Below are 24,850 nucleotides of genomic sequence, written 5' to 3' on the forward strand. Positions count from 1 at the left end.
AAAAAAAAAAAAAAAAAAAAAAAAAAAAAAAAAAAAAAAAAAATTTTAAATGACCGTGATTGAAGAATGTCTAAACAAGTTATGGCATATCCATGTGTATTATGGAATACTATACAGCCACTAAAATTAATAAAGAATATCTATCTATCTCTATATCTATATTCTACATTAAACAGTCCCTAGCCATAGTTTAAATATTTTTTAAAATTTAGAATAATTTTAGTTTTACAGAAAAGTTGAAAATATAGTAGAGAATTCTTTCTATCCAGTCTCCTCTATTGTTAACATCTTACATTAGTATGGTACATTTGTCACAACTAACAAACCAGTGCTGATTACAGTATTTTTAACTAAAGTCCATACTTTATTCAGATTTCCTTAGTTTTAACCCAATGTCCTTTATCCATTCTAGAATCCCATCCAGGATACGCATTACATTTAATCGTCATATCTCTATAGGCTCCTCTAGGCTGTGACATCTCAGACTTTTCTTGTTTTTGATGACCTTAATAGTTTTGAGTACTGATTAAGTATTCTGTAGAATGTCCTTAATTTTGGTTTGTGTTGTCATGGTTAGGCAGGGTTTAAGGATTTTGAGGAGGAAGACCACAGAGATAAATGCCACTCATCACATCATATCAAGGATAGACGTTACCAACACAACTTACCACTGATGGTGTTAAGCTTGATCACCTGGATGAGACAGTGTTTGTCAGCTGTCTGCACCATAAAGTTACTCTTTTCCCCACTTTCCTTACTGTCCACTTTTGAAGGAAGTCCAAAGCCCTTCAAACTTCTCAGAATGCTGGAGAGACACTTCCTCCTGTCCCCTGGGCTTCAGGTGAAATATGCTTTATTTCCTCAGTTTGGAGCCTCACGACTCTGCTTACAAAAAGGCATTTGCAAGTCCTCCATTTGGAGAACCCATTAGTTTGCTCTTTCCCTAAGTTCAAGGCTCCCCTGTGAACAGATCCTTGGCCCTGGATGGCATTCCTCTCTAGTCCTTGTCATCACTGCTTTTCTGAAGAGGAGCTCAGCCCCTTTCTGTGCAGTAGGAAAGCAGGATGGGGGTGATGGAGAACGTGGGCTTCAGAGTTAGAGTTGACTTCAAACCCTGGCTTTGCCACTCCTGTCATGTGACTTGGGGTAAACTACTCATCTGCACCTCAATTTTCTTATCTTTAAAATGGGCATAATAAAACAGATCCTGGGCCGGCCCGGTGGCGCACTGCTACAGTGCGCCGCTTGGGAAGCGCAGCGGCGCTCCCGCCGAGGGTTCGGATCCCACATGCAGACTGGCCGCTCACTGGCTGAGCGAGGTGCGGGAGCAACACCGAGGGTTGCGATCCCGTTGCCGGTCCCGGGCCGGTACGGGCGCGACACTGAGGGTTGCGATCTGTTGCCGGTCACAAAAAAAGAGACAAAAAGGAAAAAAAAAAAAAAAAAAAACCAGATCCTACTTTACAGAGCTTTTGCGAGGATTAAGTGAAGTAACCAGCACCTGACAATAATAAGTGCTCAATAAACCTTAACTATTATAGTTCTTAACCCAGTCCCACTACACAAAGTAGGTGTCTGGTTTTCCTTTTGTACTTCTTCATTGCTGGGAGAATGCAACCAAAAGTGAGTGAATTCCTGTCAGGCGTCAGGCACTTTGCATCCACAGCCCATCTTAACACCTCTTTGATTCCATGAGGTGAGTATTATTCAACCAACTGCAGGACAAAGAAGCCAAGACTGCAAAAGCTCAAGCCACTGGCAGGCTCACAGCAAGGAAGCCCAAGGCCTGTGTGAACTCTACATGCCTTTCCATGAAGCTGTGCTGCCCATAACAGGCGGAGTCCTGGAATGCTAGTTTGGGAGAAACTCTTCCTTCAGGGTCTTCTCCTCCTCTCCCAAGCAGGAGACCCCCAGTGTCCTTTTCTCACATCCACTTTTACCACTTCCACTTTCACAAGTGCATTATCAAAAGCTCTTGTTATGGACTGAATGTCTGTGTCCTCCAAAACCATATATTGAAGCCTGATCCCTAAGGTGAGGGTGATAAGAGCTGGGGCCTTTGGGAGGTGATGAGGTCATGAGGGTGGAACCCTCACAAAAGGGATTAGTGCCCTTATAGAAGAGACCCCAGAGAGCTCCCTCACCCCTCACCATGTGAGGACACAGCAAGAAGGTGCTGTCTGTGAATCAGGAAGCAGGCTCTCACCAGACACTGAATCTGCTGGAGCCTTGATCGTGGACTCCTCAGCTTCCACAGCAGTGAGAAATCAGTTTCTGTTGCTTATGCCACCTCGTCTATGGTGTTTCGTTATAGCCGCCTGAAAGGTCTAAGCAGCTCTCCTAGTTAGTTAAAGGCCACTCAAGTGACCTCATTTTTTTGGTAAGGAGGTGAAAGGCTCAGGATGAGAAATAGACATCCCAAATTTATAATACTGAGCAAGAAGCCACTAAAGAGTGTTTGTTGTTAAATATAAAACAGATATTTCTATAAAGACAGAAAACCTTTTGGGATACTCGTTCTCTATTTTTTCAGCATTCTTAGGAACATCATTTCATTAGAATACATACATAATGTTATATTGGCAATATGCCTATGACCAAACTTAGCTACACAGTGAAACTCCTAACCAAGTTCTTACATTGATCATTCACCATTTCTAGTAATTTTCACTAAAACCCAATTCTGACTAGCAGTATCTTAGCAAACATTCCATTACAACTTCCTTTATGAAAAAGTTTGCTTACTCTGATAGTGTAATGTCAGTGTCAGAAACTGATGTATAAATAAGTCCAAATAAGCCAATGTCACTTATACATCAATTTTCTTCCTATTAAGATATAACAGAAACCTTCTGATTTTGCAAATGGCTTGAGATGATTCTCTCTGTCACTGGATTGCATTAACAAATTCCTACAAAATGAAGTAAAATAACTCTCAGCCACACTTAATTACTCTCTGGAATCACACCCCTCATCTCCAATTCAAGAGTCCTGAGTTATACTAACTCTTTTTCCCCTGACTCATTATTACTGGAACTTATAAAGCTAAATCTTAGTACTGAGTAGTAAAGCTGTTCCCATCTAAGCAAACAATCCCATCTCAAGCTTATTGGCTCACTTATTTTAAGGCTTGTGGATCTATTTCAAACTATAAATATCTTTGAGCTGAGAAGATCTTAGCTACCGCCAACCTGTGCCTCTCCATGCCTGCCTCCACCCGGTACCCACCCCCTTCTTTCTAGCTCAGACATGGCTTTCTCAAGGCCACTTTCTACCTTGAAGAAAAGAACTAGAATCAGAAACCAGATCTCTTGGAGACTATGGTCAAACATTTGTTCACTCTACTACTTTGTTGCTAATTACTAGATTAAGGCAATGACAAACATGATATTCTGGCTACAACTACTACTATTATTATTATTTCTGTTACTATAAAGTATAACATAAACTTGGCTCTTGCCAGGGTCACAGCTTAACACCATGTTGATGTTGCTGGCAAACGAGAGTATAAATTGTCCCCTTTAAGATGGAACACAAGCACATCCCTCTCCAGGTGAATGGGTCTCTTAAGGTAATATTTGGCACAGGCTGGGAAAGTTTGGGGAGGTAGCTAGGAGTCTGGACAGAAGTTATAACATTGTATTATGCTCCACTATTAATTTTAGGTGGCTCCCCAAGAAACATGTTTTTCTGTCATCTTGGTAGTGTGAACAGTAAGAGGAAGGGGCCACTGGGGACACTCACAATCATGGACTGGTTTCAGCAGAACGCATTCGTGCACACGTCCGCTCTGTACGTCGGTTCCTTACATTAGACAAGAAAATACTCTGCACAGGAATGACTCACAACTACTTTCCATGCCAAAAGGAACGTGATAAGTGGAGGGCGATGTGTGGGCTCTTGTGGGCAGCAACAGAACATGGAATGGACACTTTCGGGAGGTTGACTTCAGCAGTTTCCACTATCTGTTTTTAATAATTCTCCAACTCTAGAATGTGGAGAGTCTTTGGATTCAGTGAACCTCAAGGGGAAAAAGTCCCCTCGAAGGGGAAAATAGGACCTCCTGAGGATACGTTTTCACACCGCACCCATCATGCCTGCTTCAGTGCTCCACCCCCTGGACTCCTAGAATGGGGGTGATGGAGAAGGTTGCAAGCGGGGACCCTCCATTCTTACCACCAGGCACATGGCCTGTGCTTGGGGCCAGCAAGGAAGTTCAGGAACCACTGGCAGATGGTGTGAAAAGCTCTTCACAATCCGGAATTATATGGTGCAGTCAATGTAAGTAAAGGCCTAAAGTCTACCTGCTGGTGGGGGGAACAGAATTCATTTTCATGTATGAATAAAAGCAAGAACACACTGTGAAAAGGTGTGGGTAGTCACAGAAGTAATGTTTGTGTTTCCAACCGTTTTATGAAATGTCCTCAATATTGGACAATTGCGTTTGCAGGAACAAGACTGCAATTATCTTTACACGATCTTCCCAGCAAGATTCTCTCTATTTCTTCTGGCATCCCATCCATCTGAGTATAATGCTGCCCTTTACACAGGAGTTTCTGCCACTTTGGCATCCAATTTTCTCCCCCCACCCCAGCCCCTGCATTGCATCATATGGAAAACACAGCCAATGTTTAACCATCGCTTTTCATTAGTTTCTTACTTATGCTTTAAACACATTTCCATGCCAAACCCATAGAAACTTTCTTGTGTAAGAAAATTGTAATCTGACAGATTTCACACTACATTGTTTTTTCAAGCTTGGAAAAACTTTGTGTTGAGTCCCCTCGGGTCTGCATCACATCTTTGAAGTTTGGGGGGGCACATATGTGTCTTAACTATTTGCCAATTTGCGGTAATTGGGCTTTAGGCTATATTTGCAGGATACTGCCTTGTAATAAAAGCATTCTGTCCAAAGGGCAATTTTGCACTGGGTAGAAGGTGTGCTGTATCTAAGGACTATGATTGTTGGTAGACAAATTGAGGCCATTTGGAAGTATTTAACTAGTAAAAACACTCTTTCTCTGATGTCACATGTAGGACTCATGAGAGAATGTTTATATGCTATGAATGTTATTAATTTATAGTCTATTTCCCTCACCGGAACACATTTTCACCTGTGAGAGAACCATGAGAAATGAGTCAGGACCAGGACTCCCAGGCACAGTTGCCTTCCATGTTCATGGGTTGCTGCATATGAGAAGAAGACCTAGCCCTCCAGGTAAGCCCTGCAATCTTGTGCACCGGGGAGCACAAGGTAAGAGGCAGTAAACTCAGGCACTTTTATTACATGCAACTGTAATTTTCCCTAAGTAGCTATCATGTAAATGTGGGTTTAAATACCTCATTTTAAAGTTCTATATAGTTAATAACTAATAAAGTTACAGAGTAGAAGAGAAGAGAAGGAAACCAACAGCAAGGAAACGGTTCCTCTGATGAATCAGAAACTATGTTAAATGTCCTACAACAACTCTGCAAGGCAGCTGCTACTGTTCCCATCACACATGGAGATCTGAGGCTCAAATGACTGGAAACATAGTTAAGTGTTGAGGCTTTCGAGTCCAGGTCTGCCGACTTCAAATCATCACCCCGCCCTACTTCTCAGATGAAATAACTGATACTTTTTAAAGTATCAGGAAACCCAAAAGAAAGGGCATTAGTCAACAGGAAGTTCATTTATGGATTCACCTTTTTTTTTTTTCCTTTTTGTCTTTTTTCGTGACCGGCAACGGATCGCAACCCTCAGTGTTGCGCCCGTACCGGACCGGGACCGGCCACGGGATCGCAACCCTCGGTGTTGCTCCCGCCCCTCGCTCAGCCAGTGAGCGGCCAGTCTGTATGTGGGATCCGAACCCTCAGCGGGAGCGCCACCGCGCTTCCCAAGCGGCACTATAGCAGTGCGCCACCGGGCCGGCCCTTGATTCACCCTTTTAATCAGCAAGTGTTGCTGAGTCCTGACTCTGTGTTGGGTACTATAGTCAGAGGTAGGGATACCCAGAATAAGATACTAACACTGTCATCAAAGAGTACCACACTCTGGGGGGAATATTACTCAAATATGGTAGAATGCTTTTAGGAAATTGGCTCTGGTCTGTTCATCCCATATGTAGGTGGTTGTCAAGCTTTTACTCTTTATGCTTTGCCAGACCACTTCATGCCGTGGTGGATAGCAGGTGGAGGGGGACATGATGACTCGCCCCACATCTGCCTTAGCAGTCAAGCAGCAGGGGTTAACTCTGAAGGGCACAAAGGCTACTCACTGAGCCCACAAGACAGTATGTCACCCCCAGGACAGTAGCTGTCTTATCTTCTCTTGCACTTTAATCTATAGGAAGGTCACTAAAGACAAACCTGTAAATTACTGACCAAGGAGTTTCATTTTCTACCAGAAAGGTCAGAAAAATCTAAGAGAAAAAAAATGGATAATCCATTTCACGGAGGCATGCCATAACAGGGGGAAGCAATCTATCTTCTGTAAGAATAGTCATATGAGGAAGAAATATGCAGATCTAGAAAAGGAAACAATTGGCAGAAGTCTAACCAAAAATAAAACTAGAAATTATAAGTGATCTTCTCACTTCAAGTACTGGTAAAATTTTTCTGTGTTTTCTGAGACAGAGTCCTAAGTTTTTAAGGTTCACATCATGGAAAACAGCCATAATTTTCCATGGAATATTCTGTAGCATGATCTGACAATAAATGAGCCAAATGGACCATACTTGAGAATTATCTTTTTTAGGATTATATAAAATATTTTAATTTGCAGCATGTATCATGGAAATATAGCCCAAAGTAACTTTAAAGAAGGATAAAGAAGATATTTATGAAAAATCCTCTTCCATCAATAAATGTCTAATAAATAAATTATCAATTTGTCCTAGAATAATTTTTTTTATTTGTTTGGTGTCATATAGATAAAACTAATACAGTCATGCAGCAATGGGGATACATTCTGAGAAATGTGTCATTAGGCAATTTTGTCTTTGTGTGAACACTGTAGAGTGTACTAATACAAACTTAGATGGTATAGACTCCTACACACCTAGGCTATCTGGTATAGCCACTATAATCTTATGGGACCACCATGGTATATGTGGTCCATTGTTTGTGATGCATGACTGTATATAACTTAATCTTTCATGCAGATGCATGTTTTTGTAATACACATTAGTATCAGAATAGGATTAAAAGGTTTAGAAGGGTGAAATATTAGATTAACCAATACCAAACCCAGTAAATCAAGGAAATTGATGCTAGATCTGTTTCTTTTTTATTCACAGTAGCAGTGGGCAGGAAAGTGACCATAACATTTTTCCATCAACATTAACTTCGGGCATGATTTCTTCCATAATTTGAAGTGAAATCAGTCCGTTGAATAATAGGTGAGAAAAATCTAACTCAATGAAAGCAACATATTTATAGTTTGAAAACAAGCATGAAAAATATCTGACTTTGACAGTAAAAGGATGGTTTCAGCTCACCTCTCAGAAAATATATAATTGAAACAACTGGAATTGATCCATAAGTCCTTTTAAAAGGTATTCTACATACATTAGATCTGCTATCTGAACTCGGCTCATGGCTATCACTATGGCCATATTCTTCCTGACAGCTACATTTGGTGCCAGGGACCAGATCCTCCAGAGTGGGAAGGAAAATGCAAGAAAACATACACTTTGTCTTGCCCAGTGAATTTTGATTAGATGCTAAGATTATTACCCAACTCCTTCCCATCAGTGACAGCACAGAAATCCTAGTTAGATGTGGAGTATGAAGGGAACTGCACGTGGCTGATAAAGGCAGCATCAGGAACTGAGCTGATCTGTAGAGGAAGGGATAGGCAACATGCTGAACTTCTGTCTGTAGCACCATTAATCACACAGTTCTGGTCAAGGTGAGTGATGGTGATTAGATTTGCCTTCCTGCCTGGAGCAACCAAAATATATGAAACAATGATTTGGGAGACACTATACATCAGGCAATGAATGGGAGTAATCTCTGAAAGATGATGAAAGATGAGATGTGTACATATAATGTGACAACTGTGGAATTAAATTAGAATGAAAAGAAAAATATCTATGAAAAAATTCCAAATATTTGGAAACCAAATTATACATATCTACATAGACAATGGGTCAAAGAGGAAATTAGAATGAAAATTACACCATGTTTATCACACTCTGTTTACAATGGCCAAAAGTTGGGACCAACCTAAAATGTCCATTGATGGATGACTAGATAAGGAAAATGTGGTATATCTATACAATGGAATACTACTCAGCCATAAAAAAGAATGAAATTCTGCCATTCACAGCAACATGGATGAACTTAAGAGAAAATTATGTTAAGTTAAATAAGCCAGGCAAAGAAATAGAAATATTGCATGTCCTCACTCATAAGTGGGAGCTAAAACAATAACAACAACAAAAAAGAACAAAAAAGAAAGACAGATGAAGGACTTCCTTGAGGATTTCTTGTAGGGCTGTTCATGTGGTAGTGAACTCCTGCAGTTTTTGTTTGTCTGGAAGATACATTATTTTCCCCTCATTTGTAAATGATAGCCTTGCTGAGTATAGTACTCCTGGCTGATAGTTTTTTACTTTTAGAATTTTGAATATGTCATCCCATTCTCTTCTGCCCTGTAGAGTTTCTGTTGAGAAGTCTGCTGTTAGTCTGACAGGGGCTCCCTCACAGGTGACCTGACACTTTTGTCTTGCTTCTTTTAAGATTCTCTCTTTGTCTTTGAGTTTTGCCAATTTGACTGTAATCTGTCTCTGAGAGGATCTTTTGGGGCTCAATCTATTTCGGGATTTTTGAGCACCCTGGATCTGAAGGTCCACATCTCTCCCTATACCTGGAAAGTTTTCTGTTATAATTTGTTGAGTAGGTTTTGCATGCCATTTCCTTTCTTCTCCCCTTATGGAGCAACACCCATTTTGTGCACTTAAGTTTGTCTGCCAGCTCTCTTAGATTTTCTTCATTATTTAAAACTCTTTTTTCCTTTCGTCCATCTGGGTTATTTTGAAAAGATTATCTTCAAGATCAGAAATTCTTTCATCTGCTTGTTCTAGCCTGCTGCCTGCTGCTTACACTATCAGTTGCTATTTTTATTTCATTGAATGAATCTTTCAGTTCCATAAGTTCTGCTACATTCTTTTTAAGGTATTAATCTCTTTGTAAATTTCCTCCTTCATATCCTGGATTTTTTTTTTCTTTTTTCATTATGTTGTCTAACTGAATCTTCTCATATCTCACTGAGTTTCCTTAAGATTACTGCTTGGAATTCCTTCTCAGTCATTTCAAGAGTTTTCTGCTCTATAGGGTCTGGTATCTCAGAATTACTGTTTTCTTTTGGTGGTGTCATATTTTTCTGGGTTTTTGTGTTACTAGTATCTCTATGTTGATGTCTGGCCATCTGGTAGAACAGTTGCTTCTTCTATTACTCTGGAGTAGGATTTGAGGAGTGAGATGTTCTCTTCTTTTTCCGGTCTCTGCTGGTGACTCTCCTTGTGTCAATGTAGTTGAGCATCTGACAGACTGGTTGCACAATGGCTGTAGCTGCTGTTGTGGTGTTAAGCCACTTTTTTGGCAGCTTGCTGTGGCCGTGGCTGTGGTGGACCACCCACACAGAAATGGTGTTTTTGATGTGCTCTCTTGCCTGCTTTTGAGCAGGGGTACTGTTCTCAGTTCCTTGCCTAGGACCCTGGGTGTGCTCTGTTGCCTGCTTCTGGCAGAAAGGGCTAGCCCACGGCTCCTTGCGTAGAACTCCAGGTGTGCTCTCTTGCCTTGCTTCCAGGCAGAGGGGGCTGTAGCCCATGGCTGTTTGCCTAGGACTCCAGGTGTGCTTTCTTGTCTGCTTCCAGGCTAAACTGTCTATTTGTAGATGACATGGTCTATATAGAAAACCTGATAGAATCTACAAAAACATCTGTGAAGTCAATACATGTTTAGTAAGGTGGCAGGATACAAGACCAATATACAATAAGTACTGTACATTTATGTACTAGGAATGAACAGTTAGAAATTGAAATAAAAAATACTATTTACAATGGCATTAATGTTATGAAATACTTAAGGGTAATTCCAACAATAGATGTGAAAGACCTGTGCACTAAAAATTAAAAAACACTGCTGAAAGAAATTCGAAAAGACCTAAATATTTGGAAAGATATACTATGTTCATTAATTAGAAGAGTTAATGCCACATAAATTGTTCTATAGAATCAATGTAATCCCAATCAAAATCCCAGAAGTTTTTGTTGTAGAAACTGACAAACTGATGTAAAATTTCTCTTTATATGAAAACATAAATGACTTAGCCTAAATTACTATAAATTTTTTTAAAAAAAGGATTAACTACATAAGTTCGAGACATATTATAAAGCTACAGTAATCAAGACAGTGGCATAAAGATGAACAGACCAATGGTACAGAATAGAATCCATATATAAACCCAAACACACAAACGTGGACACCTGATATTTAACAAAAGCTGCAAAGGCAATACAATGAAGAACAATGGTCTTTTCAATAAACGACTCTGAAATAATGTAATACCATAGGCAAAAAACAAAACAAAACAAAACAAAAAACTATAAAGCTTCTAGAAGAAAATATAGAAGAAAACTTAGTGAAATGGGGTTTGGCAAAGATTTCTTACATTCCACACCAAAAGCATGACTTATAAAAGAACAAATTTGTAAAGTGGACATCATCAAAATTAAAAACTCTGCTCTAGCACAGATACTATTAAAAAAGTGATAATTCACAGACTGAGGAAATATTTGCAAAAAAATATATATATCTGACAAACGACTGATATCCTGATTATCTAAACAACTCGCAAAACTCAATACCAAGAAAAACAACTCTAATTTTTTTTTAAATGGGTAAAATGTTTTAACAGACACTTCATCAAAAACTATATGACTATAAAATCATCTTATGAAAAGATTCTCAGTCTCATTAATCATTAGGGAAATGCAAGTTAAAACCACATTGAATTGCCAGGACACACCTATTAGAATGCCTAAAATTAAAAAAGACCAACCTTACCAAGTGTTAGTAAGAATATGGAACTGAAACTTTCATACTACACCCTGGGTAAGTCTTAAAAAATCACTAGGCTGAGTGAAAGCTAGATGTGCCTCTCACTCCCAACCTGCGCCTCCTCCCCCCAAGGAGGACACACTGTATGAATCTATTTATATAAAATCCTAGAAAATTTGAACTAATCTAGTCACATAAAGCAGACCAGTGATTGGTTGCTGGGGATGGGATGGAGAGGCAGGAAGGGCAGGAGAGAGAGACTATGAAAGGACACAAAGAAACCTTTGGGTAGGGTGGGTATGTTCATGTCTTGATTGTGGTGATAGTTTCTTGGGTGTGTTTATGTTAAAACTTACCAAATTGTACACTTTAAATATGTGCAGTTTATTCCATATCAGTAATACCTCAATAAAGCTGCTAAGAAAAATAGTACACCAGTACCAATAACAAGTAACCAGCAAGCTTATGAAAACATCAAATTTTCTTAGCTGAAAGCTTGTTTTGGAGAGACTCTGAAGAGAAAAACCAAAGCATCCTGGCTGTCATTCTTAGAACTAATCTCTTGTTCTTGAGTCATGTTTATTTGAAACTAAGAGCAGATACAATAGCAGAAGTTACTGCATAAGCAACATTCTGAACTTCAACAATCCAAGCAGTTATGAGGCGATATATTTCAGTATATTTATTCTCAAAATACTTCTCAAGGCAGCCAAGTTGGCTTATCCTCAATCAAACTGGAAAATTAATGAGGTGTTGCTGCAATCAATTCCAATCCAGAACATGGGTGAGGATCTTAACCCTAACGAATAAGAGGATCACACTTTCCAAAAAAAAGTTTGATAGCTAAATAATTGTTTTGCTCTAAAATGCCCTTTCCTAAAAGATATCTTTAGATTTAATTTTTCATATACTTTTATCTTAACTTGAAGTAACAGTTAATCTTTCTACCACTAGAAGTTCTACCATCACTGATTTGCTATTAATTTTTAAACTGGGAAGAGGCTAAAGGTACCATCCAGGCATAGTTTGTGATATGTCCATTGACAACAACCATTTGGAGCAAAGTTTTTAAAAAATGTAATTGTGGATGTGCCTAATCTTTATTCTCCTTTATATTTTGAAAGACTAAATGTAATAAAGCCCTTTTTTTTTTCACTTAGCAAGTGTTCATTGGAGCCTGTGGCATGCTAGATACAGCACCAGATAAGAGGAAATACAACCTCAAGTTGCTGACAGAATCCTCTAGAAGGGCTCCTTGCCAGATCCAAATGCTAAGTGTCCAAAGGACTAGCTCAGTCCGCACCCGTTAGGTCCAGGCTGCCTCATGCTGCTCTGGCTACAGAGCTTCCCTCCTAAGGCCCAAATGACTGAGCTCCTGGACCTCTGTGTGAGAAGGTGAAATGCTGGGTTACCACCAAGTTGTTCTGGACAGGGTAGCATGAAGGAATTCTTCATAAATATTCTAGGAAGGCAGTGGAAACATATTACTATGTGGGCTTGCTATTTCATGAAGATGACTATGCTCAGGATAGCTCAGAAGGCCACAAGTATAGAGGTCAGGCAGAACTGGGCTTAAATCCTGATTCTGTCATTTAGTAAACACGTGGCCTTGATGTGTTCCTTAACCTCTGTACGGTTCAGTTTCGCCCTTTAAAAAATGGGCATAAAAAATAAACAGGACCTACTTTTAGGAGCACTGTGAGAATTAGGTAAGAATGCAGTACACCAAGCACAGTGCCCACGCAGACCAAAAATGACAGCAACTTCTAAGTCAGGTAATAAGCACCTAAAATCAAATTGCCTGAAGCCAAAATTCATGTTTGAACTCAAAATTTAAAAATAAGACATGTGAGGGGCCGGCCCGGTGGCGCACTGCTACAGTGCGCCGCTTGGGAAGCGCGGCGGCGCTCCCGCCGAGGGTTCGGATCCCACATACAGACCGGTTCCCGCTCACTGGCTGAGCGAGGTGCGGGCGCAACACCGAGGGTTGTGATCCCGTTGCCGGACACGAAAAAAGACAAAAAGGAAAAAGAAAAAAATAAGACATGTGACAGACCATAGTCACACGTTGTTCCTAAAGTTCTAATCACACACTGAATACCTGATTAGCTATTACAACAACTTATTTAACAAATTTATTTAGCAAACACCTCTTTGCAGTTCTTCATATGTTCCAGGCATTGTTTTACAAATATTACCTCATTTAATATTCATAACAAACCTACGGCGAAGGTACTATTATTATTATAATTATCCCCCTTTTATACACACACACACACACACACACACACACACAACTTCAACTTAGTTTTGGTTAAGGAATATGTTCTGCCAGATAAGATAAATTGTTTTATATCAAAAAACAGAATTAAATAGTTACCAAATTTTTCCAGAGACAGGATTGATTTTTTTGTATGTCAGTAATACAGTGATGGTGGTGAGATTTTTAAGAGAAGATGAAAGAAGAATTATTTTGCTGGATTGGATTTTAGTAAACTACTAGATGCCACATAAATCAGAAATCAGTAGATACATAAAAACGTTATTACTTATTAACCTTCACATATAACAGTTTATTTAACCAAAAAAACCCACACTGTGTTATGCTTTGTACACAGAAACTACACAAGGCAAGTGGAGCTGTTTCTGGCATGCTTCTCGTTCCTGGGCACTGGTGGCCCTTGAGCATGGTATTCCCCATGCCACACCAGTCTGGAGCAGGTATATTAACAGCATTTTCAAGACCAACCCTCCCACCCCCCAATTAAGAAATATCATCCAAAGTCTCTCAAGAATAAGTAGTAAACTGAGTCTCTGAAGAACATATTGAGTATGAATGGCAATGTCTAATTTCTTGGAGAATGAAAGCTATTTGCTACCTTAACCACGTTTATTTTGACCATCAGGAATAAAGCTAATTCTTGAGTTTCCTAAATAAATAAATTTCAACCCACCATTTTTCTAAAGCAAAGACTAAATATTTGCTAAGACCACTCTCCAGGAACCATGGCTGCTTCTACCATGAGCCTCACTTACTTTCTCAGCTGAACTTGATGTTAAATAACCAGTGGACGAGCACTGGTGGCAGCGGGAGTGCCGTGGGCACATGGAAATTGACAGTGACCTTTCCGGGGTCAATAATTCCCCATATATCTTATAGCCAGTGGCCATACCTGGGAGTTAGAGTTCAGGAAAAACAAGTTTTACATTATTTTAATACACAAGGAGATAAAATACAAGGGTTTTAGGACACAGCAGGAGAAAACAAGCTTGGACTGAGAGTTCCTGAGAGCCCAGTGTGTGATCACAAGTATTAAATCCTGAGAGAACTGAAGCCAACAGGGGCCGTTGCAGCACCCAGAGGGGCAGATGTCCACACAGCAGATTAAGACAGCCCAAGGCAGCAAGTGCTGGGATGCAAGTTTGCACAGAGTAACTGCCCAGAAGATAATGCTTCTTCCTCACAAAGGGAACACAGAAGGTTCCAGAAGGAGGTGCCCAAGCTAGGTTTTGAGGGAGGAGCAGAAGCCAGTGAGATGAATAAGCAGGAAAGGTCATTTCCAGCAAAGGAAACAGTACAAGGGTGGAACAGCTTTATGTGCTCAGGGAGCTACAAGTGTAGTGGGAGATGAGACTAGAACTGCTAGGAATGGGGACATGAATTTGAATAATAAAATGTGTGATGACTACAGCAATAAAAATCAAGTCCTCTTTTATAAGCACCGCCCACATTGATAAACATCTCCTACTTAGTACAACACAGCTCCTCTGAGCCAGGAACTGTTTTCATCCCTGCTTTACAGGTAAGGAAACAGAGGTACACAGAGTTTAAATAAGGTTTTGTCCAGGTTTTCTGTCTAGAAAGTCGCAGGGCCAGGCTTCATTCCTGAGCTGTGGGACTCCAGAGAATGAGCTCCCAGGTATTAGTATAATCCTCTTACTATCATATTATTCCAAGAGGGGACATTTGATCCTTGATGGTGGGATGAGAGCAGCTGTGCAGAGCAGCCCTGACTTGGCAGGTATCTGCAGGTGAGCTGCTGCTGTTGCTAGGGATGCGCTAGAATGAGTCGCACAGTCTGGTCAACTGAGGAGCATTCTAGGAATGCCCAGAAAATAAGGCATCTTCTCCATGAAAGCCGATAGGGAGACCCTTTCTAGGAGGTGCCCTCAACAGGCAAAAGGCAAGAAGTCTGGTCCACAACATTTAACCCAGCTGGGATTCTGGAAGGCGAGGCTGGGAAGCAGAAGGTCACTGGGCTGGATAGACACCCTGTGCAAAGGCATGCTGGCTCAGTCAGTAGAAGCAGTTGCTTTTATACACAACACCAGGCATCATGGCTGCGGGGGACACCCCCCACTGCCCTGGGATCCTGAGTCCACACTGCACCCACGTATGTCCCCAAGTGTCTACGTTGTCCATTTACCTGTGGAAGGTCCATTAATTTCTCTTTTGGCGCCTATATTTCACCTTTCAGATGAGCACATGTGAACTCCGAGTCCTTTAGAATAAGTTACTTAAGAATCTTTTCAAAACGAAACCAAGTTTGCTTATCATTACATCACCATACCAAAACATTACAAATTAAAAAACAGCATTATAGATAACTGCTGGTGCCATCTTTCACGCAAAGATGAAGGAAAGTGCTAACTTGGTTGGGCTACTTCACATTCCTCAGCATTAAAACATGTGCTACATTTATTTTATTTTATTTTATTTTTGTCCTTTTTGAGACCGGCCGCACCCACTCAGCCAGTGAGTGCTGTGAGCGCACCGGTCATCCCTATATAGGATCCGAACCCGTGGCGGGAGCGCTGCTGCGCTCCCAGCGCCACACTCTCCCGAGTGTGCCATGGGCTCGGCCCTACATTAATTTTTCCACGCACACTGGATAACTTTCAGAAAAAGCTCTTGCCAACTGATCTCTCTTAAAAACAATTTAGTCTTTCTGTGCTGTCCTGTTTACCAAACCTCAGACCACTCTCATGCGAGACAGACAGGCATACCCTAGCAATCCTGGGTTCGGCTGCAAACGTGCATTCATTTATGCAACCTGGATTATGTAGCCTCTTGCAAAGCTGACTGTGGCAGACCTAACTGAAGAGTTGTTGGCATTCTTTCATTTTCTAAACGATCCACTGGCTTCTCCAAGCCAGAAGAAAAAGACATAAGCCTCAAGGCCTTTATTTCTCCTTCTATATAATTGATATTTTATAACTATTATAAAAATGATATAAATATAATAAATGATGTTGAACATTTAATGTTTGTTTTTAACGTTTTCCTCGTTTGCCACAGAATAAACTCAGTTTTGGAGTTTTAGGCTTTGCTGTTTCTTTTCTTACATTGCTTTAACACTGAAATAAAAATGAACTTTTTCCTTCACTAAACATAACTCATGTTCTAATCATCATGGTTTATTGAAATAGGATATAAAAAAGGGCAACAGGCCAGATCATGGTCTATTTATTTAACAGAGAATGCTATTTTCAAACAGAACGCCCCAAGAATCTTTCCCATTCCTTCCTACTCTTTCTTTTTCAAACCTCGCAATTTAAGGTGAAAAAGGAAACAAAAAACCAAAACTGAATCTGAGCCAACAAGGTCAACCCCACAGTGACTTCTGTGAATGATCCAGAGGAAGTTCAGCAGCTGGAGTGAAAGCCAGTGAAAGATTAGCAGAGACAATTTAAGGAATTATTCAAAGTGCTTAACATATGAAAATGTTCATTAACAGGATTAGGAAATAAATGCATGGGTTCCAAGTATCTACGTTGTAATTAAGGGAATGATAGGCATTTATTTCAGCCTTCTGCCATGCCCACCACCCCTAATTACTTCAGAACTTTTGCCTGAACTATTAGAGAGCTCAATATTAAAAACAAACAGCCCACATTTTGTCCAGAATTGTTTTTAGATTAATTCACCTCAGAATTACGTTAGGTATCACCTTCGCAGGGAAACAGCCAACAATGTGCTACCAAACTATTAAAATGGGCTTTTAATAGAAGTCACCAACAAGCACAGGAAAATGAGTGTATCACACACAAGTGCATTCTAAATCATCTCAGTGTCGCACATTCATGATGGGAGCGCACATGGGGGCCTCCTGCCTCTGTCCCTGTCCTCTGTTCAGTGCACCCTCTGCACCTTTAATGCGGGAAGGCCACAGGACAGAAGCTGTCCAGCACTCCCAGATTCACAAACTTAGCCAGCCTTACAGGGAAGAAAGCAGGTGACGACACACACAGGACTGCAGGAAGCTGAACATCAGCCTCACAACTTTAATTCTTCCCTTCTTGCATTTTGTCTTTCAAAATTTCTTCCATTTTTTTCTTTCAAAACGTACAGTGTTTGCTGTCTACAGAAATTCCCTATGAAAATACAGTATCTTTGGAAAGGACTATACTTTGCGCCATCTATGGCAAATTTTGTTTAGTTCACCGTTTTCCTAGGGAAACCTGCCAGAACAGCCGTTGTAATAGGACTCTATTCCGTGAGACAGACTACTTTGAGTGGTTCTCTTATTGGACTTAGATTTAGTTATGTGGCTTCATCTCGAAGCTTTATTCTGCTGCATCAGCTTCTGAAGTGTGGTCACTAATTCTCTTTTATGGTTATAGTAGAGTACAACATTTCAGACTTGGGCGGCCTAATCCTACTTTCAGACACAGTGTCTTCACCTTCCCATAAGTACACTCGTCACTGTCAAATAATGAGTCCTGAATTTTGCTTTGGAAAATATGGTGACGCCTCTCCTGTGAGCACAAATGGAAGGAAATCACTGATTCTCTTCCCTGACCCAACATCATGTCAAGCATCCAAATTAATCTTCCACTCCTGCCAGTCCCACATGTTCTCTGCTCGTTCTCTACACCCTCCCCTCAATAAAAGTAATAAAAAATTCTACCACAATTCTGGATGAAGCCGGAAGGAGCAGATGCTCCCTCAGGGCTGTTGGGTTAAAAGAAGGGATCACTCTAGAGAAAAAACGAAACCCTGGATCTGTGCCACACACAGGCATGGGATTTCAATTTGCAACAAGTGCATGAACAGGGCATTACAGACCAGTAAATTAACAATGTTGGCCCAGGATGCTTGAAAATCCCAGATCCTCTAGTGGAAGGAAGCACTACCCAGACCTGCGGAGGCTTTTTCACAACTGAGAGAACAGCAGTTGTAACATGCTCACCATGAGTTCATTAAGATGTAGACATAATGTGGGTGCCCGTCACAGCATTATTCCTGAGAGCAAAAAAAGAGGAGTAATCTACATGGTCAAACTCAGGGATCGATATATATTATAATATAGCTACACATCAAACACTTTTGCAGCCTATGAAAATCACATTTCAGAAGAACATTTCACACCATAGGAAAATGCACAATTTGGGTGAATAAAGCAAATTATGAAACAATATGTGCAATGTGATTCAAAGATTGTTTTAAAAAGTACATATATACATAGGACAAATATTGGAATAATGCAGACCGAAAAAGCAGAAGTATTTATTTCTGGGAGTTAGGATTACAGTTTTAAAATGTGTTTTCCTTTATTCTTTATTTTATTTTTCCCAATAATCACCAACATGTATTATACTAACGACAAACAAAAATCAATTAGCTGTTTCTAAAAATAAGGTTAATTCTCACCAGAGAGCCCATTTGAAAGCTTATAAGGAGATAAAAAGTGCTTGGACATTCTAAGGGGAGCTATACCTGGAAGCTGGATATAAGGGCTCGATACAGTCTCTGTGGTAATGAAATTGGTGATAAATGCCTACGTAAGATGTAAGATGATTTTTTTTTTTTTTTTGCTAGCCACCAGTTTGTTTTCTTCCAACTCAAACTTCAGGATAAATAACAATGCATTGAAATTATGCCTTAGGAAAAAACTATTGTTTTAAAGATGTTAATTTCCAAGATTTAAAGGAATAAAATGCCAAGTCCTAGTATCACCAAGTTAATGGTGGAAAAAACTACAAGGAAGGTTACATATTGCATTGCTTAACTCAAACTCACTTCTAATGACTTACTCTATGAGATTATAGTAACAGACCTTTTAAACTGTTAAAGGGATTATCTACAAAATGTCTGTCAGAGTTTTACTGGAACACAGCTATGCTCATTCACGTACATCTTGTCCTGGCTGCTTCTGCACTATGACGACTTCTTGAAAGAATGGAGAGACCGCAAAGTCTGACATATTTACTAACTGGGACTTCGGAGAAAAAGTGCCTGATGTATACAAGTGTTTTCACGGTGGTTATGAATACCCAAGTATTTCCTATCGTCAGCCTCTAGGTGGCAGAAAAGATCCTTAAACTAGTAGGGACAACCCCGCCCCCCCCAACTAAAAAAAAAACCCCACTGCCCTACAGAGGATATTTACATTTCCAATTTAGTCATCCCCTAAAATTCAGCCCTTTCAACAGTATGAAACATTTTTTTCTACATGTGCTCAATAAACCAAAAATTAAATGTCTAAAAGAAATTAGAGGATTCATTCAGTCTAGTACTAATGTCTGTACTGAAATTTAGCATTTATTCACTCCTGCCTAAAATAAATACTATATGAATATACACCATTAAAGAGGCTCCTCAGTTTCAATGTGTCTGTATAAAATTCTTCTCTTATTAGGCTGCATTATACTTCTGAAGTTTCCAGGTTTATACAATCCATTGACCCAACTGGATTTAGAATTAGGTTGTGCATGTGCTTATGTGTATGGGTGTTGGACACCAACTTTTATTTTAGCTAAATTTAACTGGTTTTAGGATCTGACGGAACAACTTTTTTTTTTTTTTTTTTTAAGCAGTGTGTAGACACAAGCAACTTTTATTATGGCCAGACTTCACACATGAATCGATCAAGGCAAGGTGACTAGGTCCATGCAACACATTCCACTTTCAGACTCACCATTATATGAAAACCATATGAGGATCTCTTGGAAGGAGAAAAGCCTATGTTGCTTGCATGCTAATATTACTAGTGTTCTTTTAAAAGACATATTCCTCATTTCTCAACAAGATAAAGGCACCACCCCACTCCCCAGGGGCGCAGCGGAGAGAATTCTGATGCAATCTCCACCTCACACTCACAGCCTTTCCTGCCATTTCTGTTCCCTTGCTTTCTTCTGCAACTTCAATCATTACCTTTTCCATAGACAAGGAAAAGTTCAAGTAGGACAGTAGATAGCCCCATGCCGATCCCTAGTTTAAATACTTTGTTCTGACTTTCCCTCTCTCTCATGTTCGTTGATAAACCATTTGAAAGTTGCCAACATCATGACACTTCATCCCTACCATTTCTGTTCCCTTGCTTTCTTCTGCAACTTCAATCATTACCTTTTCCATAGACAAGGAAAAGTTCAAGTAGGACAGTAGATAGCCCCATACCGATCCCTAGTTTAAATACTTTGTTCTGACTTTCCCTCTCTCTCTCATGTTCGTTGATAAACCATTTGAAAGTTGCCAACATCATGACACTTCATCCCTAAATAATTCACCATGTACCTCTTAAAGTAATGACATTTTCCTGTCTACGCACAATACCATCATACACCTAAAAACTAGCAATAATTCTACACCGTCAGATAATATCCAATGAATATTAAAATTTCCCCCATTTAAACCCAAAATGTCTTTAGAGATCTGTTGTTGAACCAAGGTCTAATCTAGAGCCACGCGTCACATGTGTTTGCAGGTGTCTTTAGTTCCCCTTTCAACCAGGACAGTTCCTGCCCCCACTCTCTGTACACACACCTCTTTTTCATGATCCTGGTTTTTGAAGAGACCAGATCATTTGCCTTGTAGAATCCACATTCTGGATTTTTCTGATTGCTTTTCTTGTGGAGCCATTAAAATTATTTTCTATCCTTTATATTTCCTGTGCACTAGAGGTTAGTTCTAAAGCCTTAACATGATGCTGCACGCCTCGTATGTTGCTCTGCGCTGACGGGTGTGAAATGCGGAGTTGCCTCGTGTTCCGTAATGTTAACTTTGATCAACTGGTTAAGTTGTTGACCACCTTTGTAAAGGTATGATTTTTCCTTTGTAATTAGCAAACAATCAATGAGGCTGTACTTTGTCATTGTCCAAACATCCCCAAAAACCTTTTAAAGTAATGATTTCAGGTTGTGGCCAAAATCAAACATTTCATTAAGGATCAATAAATAATAATTTTTGAATTCTGTTATTCCTTCCCCTTTCATTAGTTGGCGTTTTCCTGTAAGGAGTTTTCGCTCAGTGACTGAGAATGGCCTAGAATTCTTTCTAAAAAGTCAAAGTAAATGTAGGATTCTTTACCTTTAATTCCCATTATCACAGTAAGAAGTTGGTATGATAGTCATCTCCGTTGAGGCAAATTATTAAAAATTTCTCTCTTTTCTCTCCCTTCACCAAGGAATCATGGATTTTTAAATGTTTATGATCAATTAGCTGTCATTTTTGATGCTCACTTTGTCCCTGTATATTTGGCCTGTAGGAGCTCTTTCTAGATGGATGCTTGTGATGCATCCTCATTATTCTCTGTGAAATGTCCTCACTGGACACCTTTCCCCAGCTGAGACCCTGTGTTTGTCCTGCCTGCTACAAACAGCAGCCCCCTCCTTTCACATGCCAGAGTCACTGCCATCTGAGGAGACCATCTTCTTCCTTTAGACTGTGTCATTCAATAAAATTAAACTGCTAGACTTCCTCATCCACCCTCACCAAATCTTTGCTCAACATATCAATTGCCATCAAGGACCTCTGCAAATTCACAATGCCAAATCAAGTTCATAAATGGGTAGGGGTAACGACCTCTCCTTGAAATGCCTTAAAGATTTCTCTTACCTTGCATAGTAGTCGTTGGGTGGAACTGCTTCTTGAAAGAATTGGAACTGGTATAAATAAAGTCCAATCAAGTGTCCAGCAGTGAAAATAGCCAGCAGAACACAGAGACAGCTGAACAGCAACGGGTCAAACGTCCGGCACCAGGACCACCAGGTGCACAGACCCAAAAATACAAAGAAATACACAGATGATGTCAAAGATGGCAACATCATACCTACGGAAGAAGAAATGCAATCACGAAAAAATGATAGAAATGGAAATTCACTTGCCACCCAGGAAAGGAAACTGCAGGGAGTTATGTGAATTTCCTTCATATGCTTTTAGGTATTGATGAGGTTTTAAAAACATTAACCCTATTTTATTTATATAATCAGAATTAATGCTATATTTATTGTGAACAAAGTTGTACATGAAGTGATAGTTTTGTAAATACAGGCAAATACCAGATAATGAAGAAATTTTACCTGTCACGTTTGAGCTGAGTAAACATCCACTTTTCATACCAGCAGAATTTGCCTGTTTCCATCTTTCTACCTCTCCCCCAAATTTTTCAGGAATGCATGTTATGTCCATTTCAACTTTCCTTGACATCATATTCTTTCTAATGACTTAGTTTTGTTTTCAATTAACTAAAATCCATAACAATATTACATCTGCGGCGGTTAAAGTCTCGCTAAAATTTTGTTCTTTCTGATAAAATTTGGCTTTCACTCTCACCACAATGGGAGGTGCAAAGGAGGTAACTCCTTTACAGGTATTTTAAAACAATTTTATTGGACATTTTGAAATGACTCCTCATTAAAATACTGGGTTTTATTCTTAAGAAATTCTATTTCCTTTTCTTTCTTTTTTTTTTTTTTTTGTTATAAAACAGTTCAGTAGCTTCATCTTTGCAGTTTGGGTGAGTCTGCTCTAACAAGCTTCCCCATGGCTCTGGAGCACTGGTGAGCAGTGCGATGGAAGGCGGGAGAAGATCAAGATAACACTACTATTTAATAAGCAGTCAGTGCCAAACTGAAATGAAGTGAGTGTCTGTACTGGAAGATGACACTCTAACTTAGGAAGAAAAATAGTATATCCCGGAGAGTTAAATTAAGATCACTAATGACTCAACGCACACAGACGTGCCTTTAGAACCCACAGGAAAGGCTTGAGGTGGGTTAACTGTGGCAGACCACCATTCAAAGGCTCTAAGGAAGAGGAATAGCTGTTATTCTAATCTAAACATAGAAAACGAAGTCACTTAGATACGGAAAGAGATTACTGTACAGAGGTTACAGAAACCATCTAAAAACATCAAAACTGGAACTAGTCAGGAAAAACTGTTTTTTCATACGGTTTGTACATGTGGCCAGTTTTACAAGAGCTACAGTTATTATTCTGATGTCACAGAATAGATTGTTCCCTTCTTTACCTTCTCTTCAACCATTTCTTTCATTATCCACCGAAGTGCTGCTTGAGCCTCTCGACTCTGTGCAGCCCAGGGTCAGCGAGGCTCCTTACCTGAAGAGCCCAGTAAGATGGTCACAACGACTCTTCCAGCGGTGGTTATCACGTTGCCAATAAACTCCTTGAGCTTGGAGGCCACAGAGGCAAGCCTGCGGAACATTTTTAACCTTGTGCTTTCTTCCAAGTCACCTTCAACACCGTCTCCTCCATCTAAATCCTCTTCAGAGATCAGGGCCTCTTCTGAATCTATTTTTTCTCTTCCAGCCTAAATAAAAAAACAGAAAATATTACAGTGCAGAACTCTGCCTACCCACCCAGCAGATTATATGGTTCCTACCTTATGGGTTAGTTAATGAGGTGAATTCACAAATCAGAAGAAAATGCAGATAACCACCTTAGTCGCCCCAGGTCTGAGAGTCCCTGTATAAAGCCCAAGCAACTTTGATCTTTCCTGATGAAATAAACAGGAAACATCACTAATCACAGGGTCCCCATGTCATGTTACCTACATGTGCTCATTTTTTGACAGGCAGAAGCAACTGTCTGAGACATCTATTAACGATCTTAGCTTTGATCAATCTGGGTTTGGTTCTTCAAGTTTACAATGTTTGCCACCAAGGTGACAGGAAGTTTGATAAAACTACCCATGGCTTTAACTGGAAGGGTAGGCCTGATTGGTGGTTAGGAAATCCCTTTTTTTCTGAAGTTTATCTTTGTTCGCTATTTCAGTATTTCCTGGCTGTGGGAGTATGAGCGGTCTTGGGCTCCTTGGCTAAACATACAGTCACTTCCCATCTGATCCTTCTGGAAGATGATATGCTGATTCAATCCTAGCAATTCAGTGCCTCAGCACTACCCTTAGAGCTGCAGGGAAGAAACACATGTACCAGAACAAACACATATTTCCATGTATTATTTTAAATTGAGTGTGCCAAGGTGTGTTTGCTTGTTTGTTTTGTCTTTAAACGATAAAAAAGAAAAAATTTTTGTATAAAAAAACCTTTCGCTAGAAGGGTTAGGATTTTTTTAAGGACTCATAAATATAAGCCATCACCTTAAAATGAAAGAGGTCTGTTTGAGATGCACGAAGATTTGTTTTCATTTGTCCAGAGGCCAACGGACTTCACATCTTCAGCTTGACCGAGTCTTGTCTCTAGGCCCAGTTGAAGCATCGATTTCAGACTTAAGAGTAGAGCCTGGCCTCTCCACTTTCGCATTTTAAAGGTTCTTTCTTGATATATTTAGTTCAGGTATTTACATAATAGTCACTGATGATGCCTGACCTTTTACTATGACCAAGGTCACTTGAAGAAGGCAGGCTTGGAGGAGGGCTGCTGCCAAGTTCAGGTAGGTGCTGAGTGGCCTTGAGAACTCAGAGACCTTCTGTTTGCCAAGGAGGATACAGATTACTGGTGGCTTGAGTTGGCTAATGATGAAGCCAAGGCTACAGGATGCATCTCCACCTGCCCTCCCCCAAGTCGACCGCCCCCCCCCACACACATGCACACACACACGATT

At 40.0% G+C, this 24,850-nt stretch overlaps 1 protein-coding gene across 1 annotated transcript in view; it reads right to left on the reverse strand.

Moving 5' to 3' along the window:
• LOC103604338 (piezo-type mechanosensitive ion channel component 2-like) overlaps positions 1–24,850 on the reverse strand; it is a gene marked incomplete at its 3' end in the record, with an annotated part of 102,556 nt that overhangs the window by 65,118 nt on the left and 12,588 nt on the right. Inside the window, exons 2-3 of the mRNA XM_008588897.1 lie at positions 23,387–23,597; positions 21,884–22,097 (exon numbers count right to left, since the gene is read on the reverse strand). Of these exons, the coding sequence (XP_008587119.1) occupies positions 21,884–22,097; positions 23,387–23,597 (425 nt within the window). The remainder of the gene's footprint in view (positions 1–21,883; positions 22,098–23,386; positions 23,598–24,850) is intronic.

Source organism: Galeopterus variegatus, unplaced genomic scaffold (assembly GCF_000696425.1).
Source record: "Galeopterus variegatus unplaced genomic scaffold, G_variegatus-3.0.2 Scaffold5091, whole genome shotgun sequence".
NCBI classification, from domain to species: Eukaryota; Metazoa; Chordata; class Mammalia; order Dermoptera; family Cynocephalidae; genus Galeopterus; species Galeopterus variegatus.